The sequence below is a fragment of the Poecilia latipinna genome, unplaced genomic scaffold (assembly GCF_001443285.1).
Source record: "Poecilia latipinna isolate Pla-1442-1.1 unplaced genomic scaffold, P_latipinna-1.0 Scaffold741, whole genome shotgun sequence".
Classification (NCBI taxonomy): domain Eukaryota; kingdom Metazoa; phylum Chordata; class Actinopteri; order Cyprinodontiformes; family Poeciliidae; genus Poecilia; species Poecilia latipinna.
Window position 1 is genome coordinate 40,440 of NW_015113357.1, and position 10,047 is coordinate 50,486.

Consider the following 10,047-nt stretch of genomic DNA (forward strand, 5'->3'; position numbering starts at 1 on the left):
TATCTTAAATGTATTTTTGGATAAGAGAAATGTAGTTTTGACTCGTGAAAACTAAATTATAGATATCTTAAAAGCAAATAATGACTAGACAAAATTAAATTAAAGATATCTTGAATTGTAATTTTGACTAGTCAAAATTCCTTTTAAGATATCTCTAATTGAATACAGATATCTTGAATTACACAGCTTTTCTATTTAAGATATCTTAAATTGACATTCCAACTAGTCAGAAAGACATTATTGATATCTTGAATTAGTATTCTGTCTAGTCAAAATGTAGCAATTTGAAAGTTTAATAAAACAATGAAAAATAGAGAAAACGAAAAAAGATGTTTGAAAATGCGGCACTTTCATGTTGAAAATGGTGTTACAATAACAATTTTAGCGTTTCAAAGCTGTTTTTAAGTGCATTCGGTTCGTCCAAAATGATTAAACAGGAAATTCTTTGCAGATATCAGAAGCAGTCTTATAGTTTATGAAGTTTTTCTATCTCTGCATTTCCAACATTGTCGAGCTCTTTCTAATTTGTGGCATTTACTGACAATTTTGTGCAGGAAACATAAAATCCTGCAGGCAACTGTTTGGACACCACAAAGGGTCTTCCACGTCATTCTTAATTCAGAGATCTAAAATTGTAATTCTGACTAGTCATAATTGCGTTGAAGATATCTTAAATCGTAATTACAGTTATGTGTCCCGTCAAATGACAGATCCAGTGACGTCATTTGAAATATCTTGAAAGGAATTTTGACTCGTCAAAATGTAATTGAAGAAATCTTGAATTATTATTCTTACTAGTCAGAATGTAAATACAGATATCTTAAATTACCATTCCGGATAGTCAAAATGTAGTTTTGTCTAGTCAAAAAGCATTTTTAGATATCTGGGATGTAGTTACAGATAGTCAGACAAAACCAAATTTATGTTAAAACGGAACGTCTCGACGCGTGACGCCATCACCGCTTCTACTTGTCAAACAGCGCGGCGGGTGACGAGCAGCCGGTCGCCTTTCTCTGCGTTTGATCCTGGCATTAATGGTAGAAAGAACCGGAAAGGCGACTGCAGGGAAGGAAACTGGTACCGGACTGGTCCATCATCAGCCGCTCTGTTGTTACAGGCGTAGTGTGCATGAAGTCAGTGTAGCTTAGCCTAGCACCGAATGTCAGCCATGAGAGGAACGGTGGGCGGGACTTGCTTTAGAGGTCCGCTCACCCTGTGGGCCAGACTAAAATACTTTCATATTACGGTGGGGCCACCAGATCGTCCTGCAGGCCGCTGGAGTGAGACCTCTGCTATGGACTGTCCATCCATCCAGCCATAGTCAGACGAAATCCGTCTGTCTGTCCAACCTGGACGGGTCTCTGGTTCTTCTGATCCTTAATCCTGCAGATGAAACCCAGAGGTTCTGGTTCTACTTCTGTTGCTCAAACTGTCACGTCTGGGTCTGGCCTGACAGACGGTTCCGCCATGTTTGGGCTGGTGGAGCGCCTCCTGCTAGACTGTCTGGATGTTTTCTGGATTCTGATTGGACGATGAGGCTGATGTTTCGGGTCAGGACTCAGGAGTAGAAGATCCAGCTGCCATCTTTCCTTTTCTTTCCTGTTTGCTCTTCCTCACTTAATCATCCTCATCCTCACTCTGATTAATTTGCAGTTTAAGATAAAAATCTTACATTCTTCTTCTCTTCTGTTCCTCATCCTCACCTCTTCATTTCACCCTCCCCATCGCCATAGCTACGAGTCATCAGAGGAAGTCCTTCCTGCCTCTCCACGCATCACTTCCTTCCCGACTGTCAGCGGCTCTCCTGCAAGCCTGGCTGCATCCATGGAAACCATGGCAACCGGCTCCTCCCCCCGACACCGCCGTGTTCTGCCCACCTCCATGTAGGAGCTAAGCCCCGCCCCCTGCCCTTACTGCCCCGCCTCTCTGAGCCCTGGGCAGGTAGAACGCCCGTCCATTAGTCCTCCAGGATCAAAACGGACCCGGTTTACTCAGACGGGATCAGAAGTCCAAACGTTTCAGTCTCGCCATCAAACGTTTAGGGATGAAGTTTAAAAACGGAGAGTTTTGGATCCTAAACCAGAACCAACAGAAAGTTTTTGGTATTTAGCCGAAGCTAATGCTTTGGCATCAACTTCAAACATGTTGATGCCAACTGTGATACATGTGCTATATCGCCCTCATCTGGATCAAATCTGTCATTACACATCTTCCTGTGTGGTTTACACTTCATCAAAACAAAACTTTGTTTTCTAGTTGCTAAGTTTTGCTAGCTCTGTTGCTAATTCAGTCAAATTAACGTTCATTCAGAAAGCAGTTGGACGTCAGGAGATTTTCAACTGTTTACTGTAGAACTACAGCAATGCATTCTGGGTACAAAGTAAACAATCTGCTGCACCGCATCACAGGTGGAGAATGGGAGGAGATCCTTCAAAAAAAGCTAAAAAATAATTCATATAGAATGGACGCCTTCTGCCTTTTCTTACTTTAATTGGAGACTTCTGTTTGACTATAGAAACTATTTTTAAGCTGCACTTCTATTCGGACAGAGGCATTAAACTGTAGTTACAGCAGCTCGCCACCAGTGGGCGTATAGAACACAGTGAGCCAACTGCTGGTCGGTGGAGGCGCTCACTGTCGTGTTAACAGTTGTCAGCGATAAAAGAACCTGCGAAATTGCTCTAATTAATTAAGTGTTAACGCCCCTGGCTGTTTGTTCATGAGTTGTTTCCTCTTTTCTCCTCGTTCTTACTTGCCTCTTGCTCAGTTCCATTTAAAAATGGGAGAGAAAACTGAACTGCTGTGTAAACACACTTCAAAATAAGAGCATAAACATAAAAAATTGATGACTAAAGCTTCAACACAGATGTCAAACTTTACTCAACTGAGTTTACAAAACAACCAAGTAAATTAATGCTAAGCTAAGTGCGCTAAACATTTTAAAAGTTAGCAAAAATGCTAAAGCGTCATGGTAAAAATTAGCTCTGCTATTAGCACATTAGCACATTAGGAAGTGAGCCCACCATCAAATCAAAAAGGGAGCTGTGGTTTATGAATATTTAATGAAATGTTGCAGAGCCAGGAGGAACAGATGGTCTGATCTCTAAACAGTTTTTATGAAGCTTTATGAACGGAGTTGGTTAAATCTGACAGCATGACTTTACTGGTTTCTGATGGTTCCACATCAACCTTCAGCTTCATTCTGACATCACACACAGTAAAATCAAACATGGCTCCCTCTCTGCAGGTACGAGGAGTCATCTGAGGAGGCGGAGCCTAAAGAGGAGTCATCAGAACCTGAGAAGAAAAAGGACCAATAGTATTCGTCGCTGCCACCCTCCCACCCTGTTACATTTCATTAATAAGCCCCCCCCTTCCTTAGGGGCGGGGCTTATGTTGCCAACGTGTTTGTGTCTGGTCTCCATGGTTACAGCTTCTATGGTACCATATGAGGGGTGGAGTTTTGTTTCTGCTCGGTGCCTGACTCCTCCTCCTCGTCATTGGAGCACAGAGCTGCTGGGGGGCGGGGTCAGGCGAGTGGGCGGGGCTTGTGTGTCTGGACCAGGAAGCCGTTAAGCCGGAGTTTCCTCAGCACGTCTCTGCTTCATGCTTCTGTCCGCTCACCTTTACCTGCTTCAGTTTCACTTTGTTCTTGTAAAAACGTCACAGTTTTAATGTTTCTGAATGTTTACAGCTTTTCCTCCAAACATCTGGATGAATCCAGGTGTTTCCTGTCAGAGCTGAGCGGTGAAATCAATTCAAACTTTTTATTTCTGTATCATCACTTCAGCTTTTCCCCCATTAACGTAAAACGGCTGTGACTCCGTCTGTCTGAGCTCTGATGTGTTTATTAGATTTTAAGGGTCAGTTTTATCATTTTGAGTCATTCTTTTTCTTCTTTTTGAACTTTGTTTTTTCAGACAGGAAGAAAAATGCAGAAAATCACCAGATTGTTGAGATGAGGGGTGAAAATGAACTTTATTTGGAAGGTTAAGGGATCAAAGTTTCTCCTAGATCTTCTCTGCAGCTGCAGGAAGCAGCGACCCCGCCCCCTCATTCTAAAATCTGATTGGTTGTCAGACTGGAGGAGGAGGAGTCAGGTCAGCCAATCAGGGGATTTCAGCCTCGTTCTGATTGGTTGACAGGAGATAAAGGACAATATTTACTGATGCAGTTTTCTGTCATATCTTAAAATATTTGAGGAAAGTTGAATAAGTGTAAACATTAAAGGAGAGCTTTAGTTTTGTACAACATGTAGAAATGAGTCCAGAGGCGCTCAAACTGCTGGACTGCTCAGAACTACATTTCCCATCATGCCCAGGCTTTGACATGTAAATCAGGTGATGTGGAAAGGTCTAGAAAGACTTTATTTGACCCTCTGAGCTGCAGATTCTCAGCTTTGCGTTAATATTTCTGTTGTGATCGATGGTTGACGCTTTATTATTGACAGTTTTGTATTTTGATGTAAATCCGATTGGTTCTAAAGTCCCGCTTGTATCCGGCTCCGTGGAGTTCAGTAGCCTTCATAGAGTTTAACTCTGAGATGTTTTTTTCTTTTTCTTCTTCTCTGTATCTGAGCGCAGTCGCTTCTCGGCCCAACTGTCTGTTGGATTTGCAATAAACCTTCTGGTGGTTTGGTCACAAACTGGAGAAGCACAACTCTGTCTGTCTGCTTCTCTGACTGCATTAAAATCACAACTGTAGACGCCACGGTTCTTCCAAACAGGCTACGCTGTGACCTTTGACCTGCTGACAGGCCTGCAGAGAAGCTCTTTCTCTGAGCTTCACACTTAATTTCATTTTTTGTAGGAAAAGGAAGTTATTCATTGATCCAAAACTTAAAAAAATATATAATAAAAATATTGTAATTTATTTTCAAATTTTATTTCAATACTTGGGTCACTTTTTTTTTTATTGTTGCTGTATTTAGCCAAGTTTAAAAACTCTATTAAAAGCTCATTTGGATGGAACAAAGTCAGCTTTTCAGAAAAAGTTTCTGCTTGTTATAGAAACTTTTTTTTATTTAATTTATTTTTTTACTTTTATGTTCGTAACAATTCCACCCTGATAAATGAAATCAACCGTCTGTGATGGATGGATCAAATTTCTATCATGTTTTTAATTGCAGTTGGAGGGCCACACAAAATCAATCCAAAAGACAAAAATGGCCCCTGTGCTGCACTTTGGACACCCCTGGTCTAGGTGTTGTTACCTAGGTGACACAGAAAACAGGCTATGACACTGGACACAATGTTTTGATTTTCCTAAAGGGTAATTTAAAAAATGTCCGCATTCAGTTTGAGTAGCAAAATCTCTTAATTTATATTTTTGATTAAAATCAATGGATTCATCATTTGAAAGGTCAAAAATCCGCAATTACAGTTGAATATATGTAGATATATATTTATGATTAGTCAGAATTATATTTGTAGATGTCTGAATTGTTTTAACTGAGCCGTTCAAACACTTGCCTGTGCACAAAATTGTCAGAAAATGCCAATGTATAAAGGCGTCAGGAGTATGCGACTCTTTAAAACGCATTTGATGCGCTAAAAGTTCCGCTGAAAATGGAGCATTTTCAAAAAATAATTTTCATTGATTCATGGAAATGTAAAAATGCTCCGTAAATCTGGGCCGTCAGAACAAAACAATTATTCAGCATATCAGCGACGTCTGAATAGAAATAGAAAAGCCGTCAAGATTAAAAACTAAAGTTTAAGGTCGCTCAAAGTCGTTTTTATTTTGAAAATCAGCTGCCTACTTCCGGTTCCGGTCTGATTATCGCGGCTTGAAAGCCTTTCGGTTTTACTCGGTTCTTATCTGGTTTTTGAAGATGGGGGAGGCAGATGTGACCCTCAGTCAGACCGAGGAGAAGCCCCCGGACTCGGCTCTGGTTCCCGGGGAGGACTCGGTGGTCTGGAGCCACGAAGTGGAGGTGTGTCTTTTCCACGCGATGATCGGGCACAAACCAGTGGGTAAGACTGCTAACGCTAGCTCTGGTGCTAACAGCTCCCACTGGAGACCTGGTGAATCCAAACTGGCACCGGAACCAGTCCGAGACCAGCTTAACCCGAACATTAGACGGACCCAGATCAGTTCAACCCACATCCGAGACATACTGGGACCAGTTTAAGCAGAAACTGGGTCAGTCTGATCCCAGTTTGTCGCTGGTTGCTTCCGCACTCTGTAAAAAAAAAATCTGGAAGTTGAGTTTTGTATTTTCTGAATAAATATGCAAAATAAGTTTGAGAAGAAAAAAATATTTTAAGAATTTATTCCAAACAAATATATAATATGGCATCCATCCAATTACTCATCTGACAGGTTGGTTCTGTTGGTTCTGACGGGTCGGTTCTGTTTCCAGGAGTGAACCGCCACTTCCACATGATCTGCATCCGGGATAAATTCAGCCAGAACATCGGCAGGCAGGTTTCTTCCTCCGTCATCTGGGACCATCTGGGGACCATGTACGACATGCAGGCTCTGGTACGCACACAGATGGAGTAATACACACACTCACAGTAATACACACACACAGTAATACACACACACACACACACTCACAGTAATACACACACACAGTAATACACACACACACACACACACTCACAGAAATACACACACACAGTAATACACACACACAGTAATACACACACACAGTAATACACACACACACAGTAATACACACACACACTCACAATAATACACACACACACAGACATACAGACACAGTAACACACACTTGCTGTGTTTTCCTCTGAACCGGTTCTGTGTGTTGAGCAGCACGAGTCGGAGATCCTGCCGTTTCCGAACACAGAGAAGAGTTTCTCGCTGCCAGAGGAGATCATCCAGGAGGTGAAAGGAGGTAAGGTCCTCTTCCTGTTCTGCCATCTTGTCCTTCCTCTCAACTCCTGAGGAGTCTTCCTCAGCAGTGGACCCGGCGGGGGAATGTTCCGGTTGTGATGAATGATGATCTCGATGTGTTTGCAGGCAAGCTGGGCTCAGAGGAGGATACCAAGGAGGAGTTCAGGATGGAGAGAGAACCTCCTGCTACACATGAAGAAGGTCAAGCTCTCCTGCTTTTGTTTTCAGCCACATGTGCTTTATCAGGCGTCTCTAGACTGCAGTGACTGTTGCGAGTCTTGTGACGACAGATGAAATGCTGCTAATACAGACAGAACTTTAGAACTACATATAAAACGCTGCAACTGCGGCAGGAACGCCACGACTACAGACGGACAGAACGCCTCGACCAAATGCAATGCCTACGGACGAAACGTTGCAACCACAGACTACTGACAAAATGCTGCAATCACAGGAGATCGAAGCAAAAGGAGAAATGCCGCAAACGGCAAATGTAAAATACTGTAAACTTGCTCCACCTAACAGAAGTCCTCCCGACCACCAGGGGGAGTCTGGAGCAGGAAGTATTACCAACATAAACATGCTGCTGTTCTGTAATTTAAAAGACAGTGAGATTAAGGAAGATGCTTTTCTTTCTTCCTCTAACTTTCTCCTGGACGTCTTTTCTGAGGGTCTGCTCTCACATGATTTGTTTTTCGACTCCCCCTAGTGATCCGGAGGACTTTTGGTTCATCTGTAGTTGCAGCGTTTTCCTGTTGCATTTATTTTCTCTGAATCAGGAATGTTTTAGTGATTATCCTTAACCGGATCGTTCCGTCAGAGCAGGTTTATCAGTAGTGAGGGACAGGAAGTGGGACAGGACATCCGGACGTCTCCGCAGATCATCCTTTCCTATGCTAACTCAGTTTTCCCATTTCTCCCACAGGAAGTAACTCTTCTATGAAGATGTCGGAGCGAACGAGCGGCAGTCGGGAAAAAGAGAAGGAGCGTGACAAGGAGAAGGGTGGAGGTGAAGCAGCAGCAGCAGCAGCAGGAGGAGGAGGAGGAGGAGCAAAGGAGGCGGAGAAGAGGAAGAGGAGTCGAGCCACAGAGAAACTGCTGTCGTCTTCCAACCCGGCGAGTCCGGGAGGCGCCAAGAGGAGGCGGACCTGAGAGCTGGACTCTGATTGGCTGCCTTACGCTGACTTCTCCTGACAACAGGAAGTGACACGTTTGGACCACCAGTTTATTTCCTGTAGGTTTTTGTTTTCCGTGTTCATGTTTCCCATGGAGCCGAGCAGAACTCTGGACCGAACGCGGCTCTGCTGGATGAACCGCTGCAGTTCTGCTCCGAACTCCGGTCGACCCGGTTCTGGAGAACTCAGTCGCTCCGTCTTCCAGGCTCCAGGGATTGCAGCCGAGTCGGACCTCTGGGAATGTTTCTCCTTCTGAAATCTGCTGCAAACAAGCAGAAAAACACATTTACAGTATGATGCTTTCCTCTTTCATATTTTTTAGCTTATGTTTAGTTTCAGTTTCATACAGCATGGGATATTTTAAAATGTTATTCTTGGTTTTTATTTTTATTAAAATATTTATTCATGATAACAAGACTGTTGGTGACATTAAAGATGAACTCCTGAGTGTTGTTGCACTTTTTCTTTTCAATTCAAAAATGCTTTTTTGATACTAGATCTCTTGGGCCAAAGATTTCCTGCAGCAGTCGGATAAAACGGAACAGAAAACGTCCTTAATGTCCCACAGCGGAGTAATTCAGGTGTAACTGCAGCAGCAGCATATATAGGTCACACAGAAGGCCAGGGAGTATTTAAAATACATACAAAAAACAAAATTAGCATTAATACTATACTGTACACAATTATAACATATAACATGCATTTATTAATCAAAACATTCATAATCCTGATCCTCTGTTATTTTTTCCAATTCAAACATAAATGAGGCCTTAGAGATTAAGCTAAAAACTATTTTTATTTCCATATAAACCAACAGAAGTGGGAAACTCCAGTTTTTATTTGGTGTTCCATCAAACTTTGTGACCATCAGATGTTGTGACCCCTGAGGAGGCTGTCAGGATGCCTGACTGAAATGCAGCTGATCAGACCGAAAATTATCTTTCGGTTTTAAACTGCAGGATGAAGAAAGTTACATAAAATAGTTTTGTTTTAGTATAAAGACTATACAAAATTGGTATTTAGGTCGCGCTTAGTGATAGCGCCCCCTGATGGTAGCAGAAGTTAGCGTAACACCTGCTGTTCCACCAACCTCCTTCCACTCCATTAATAATAAACGCGGTGCCGCCATCTTGAAACGGCTGAAGGCGAGAGTGTTTCAGCGGCACAAACCCCGAAGAGTCCAAGTAAGTACACGAAGAAATGTTTTATTGCCTGTAATTTACTTCCAGTTCTCCTTCTGAACCAGACTGGGACAGTTCTGAAGGAGAAATTAGACTTCCTGATTGCTGCCGTTGGAAAAGATTAAGCTAGCAAGCTGGCATTAGCATTAGCATTAGCATTAGCGATGTTAACGTTGGTAAACATTCTGGATCTTATTTGTCTTGTTGGAGGCAAAAAATATTTAGAAGACCTTTAATGTGTGTAATTACATTTTAGAAACGGAAAAAATAGTAGTAACCTATGCTGGAATAATCCTAATTTATGCAGAAATGCGTGAATCTGAAGGCTTCGTCATGTTAGCGTTTTCTGTTTGCTGTGAATGTTCTGTAACCTCCATGCTGCTGCCAGTCTAACCTGGATTCTCTGCAAAAGAGATTTTTTTTTTTTACCTCTGGTATTTTCGTGGTGAAGTAAAGGTTAAATAATGTAAAAATATAAACAAATTAATTTAATGAATTTTAGTGTCATATGAATCTAAATAGAGTATTTTTTCCTAACATGCTTTGTAACAGGTAAGCACAGGAAGCCTTACATATTTAAATTTGAATTTCTTACATCGCCTTAAGATTGAAATTTCTTTTCCCTCTTTTATTGGGCTTTTATATTAATTTTAAAACGTGTTTGAACCCCCTCACATTTGTTTACACAAACGCACATAAGAAAATAATAATTAGTTCCCTTCTCACCCTCCACTGGTGCGCTCTCTCTCTCTCTCTCTCTCTCTCTCTCTCTCTCTCTCTCTCTCTCTTCCCTTCCCTCCAGTATCTTGGCTGTGCCTAGAACTGCA

General features: G+C 42.0%; 2 protein-coding genes across 6 annotated transcripts in view; both read left to right on the plus strand.

Moving 5' to 3' along the window:
• Positions 1 to 4,659, plus strand: part of hm13 (histocompatibility (minor) 13) — a 13,753-nt gene extending 9,094 nt beyond the window's left edge. For 2 of the 5 annotated variants that reach the window (XM_015045713.1, XM_015045714.1), the window contains 2 exons: positions 1,734 to 1,883; positions 3,248 to 4,659. In XM_015045713.1, coding sequence (XP_014901199.1) covers positions 1,734 to 1,883; positions 3,248 to 3,320 — 223 coding nt within the window. In that variant the 3' untranslated portion in view covers positions 3,321 to 4,659. The remainder of the gene's footprint in view (positions 1 to 1,733; positions 1,884 to 3,247) is intronic. The other 3 variants (XM_015045715.1, XM_015045716.1, XR_001426592.1) reach the window with 2 other exon arrangements.
• A 523-nt stretch (positions 4,660 to 5,182) lies between these two features.
• On the plus strand, positions 5,183 to 8,487 carry mrgbp (MRG/MORF4L binding protein). The gene is made up of 5 exons (XM_015045717.1): positions 5,183 to 5,975; positions 6,365 to 6,486; positions 6,784 to 6,865; positions 6,991 to 7,065; positions 7,790 to 8,487. The coding sequence occupies exons 1-5, from the start codon at positions 5,834 to 5,836 to the stop codon at positions 8,014 to 8,016; spliced, it is 648 nt and encodes a 215-aa protein (XP_014901203.1). The 5' UTR covers positions 5,183 to 5,833; the 3' UTR covers positions 8,017 to 8,487.
• Positions 8,488 to 10,047: the final 1,560 nt, after the last annotated feature.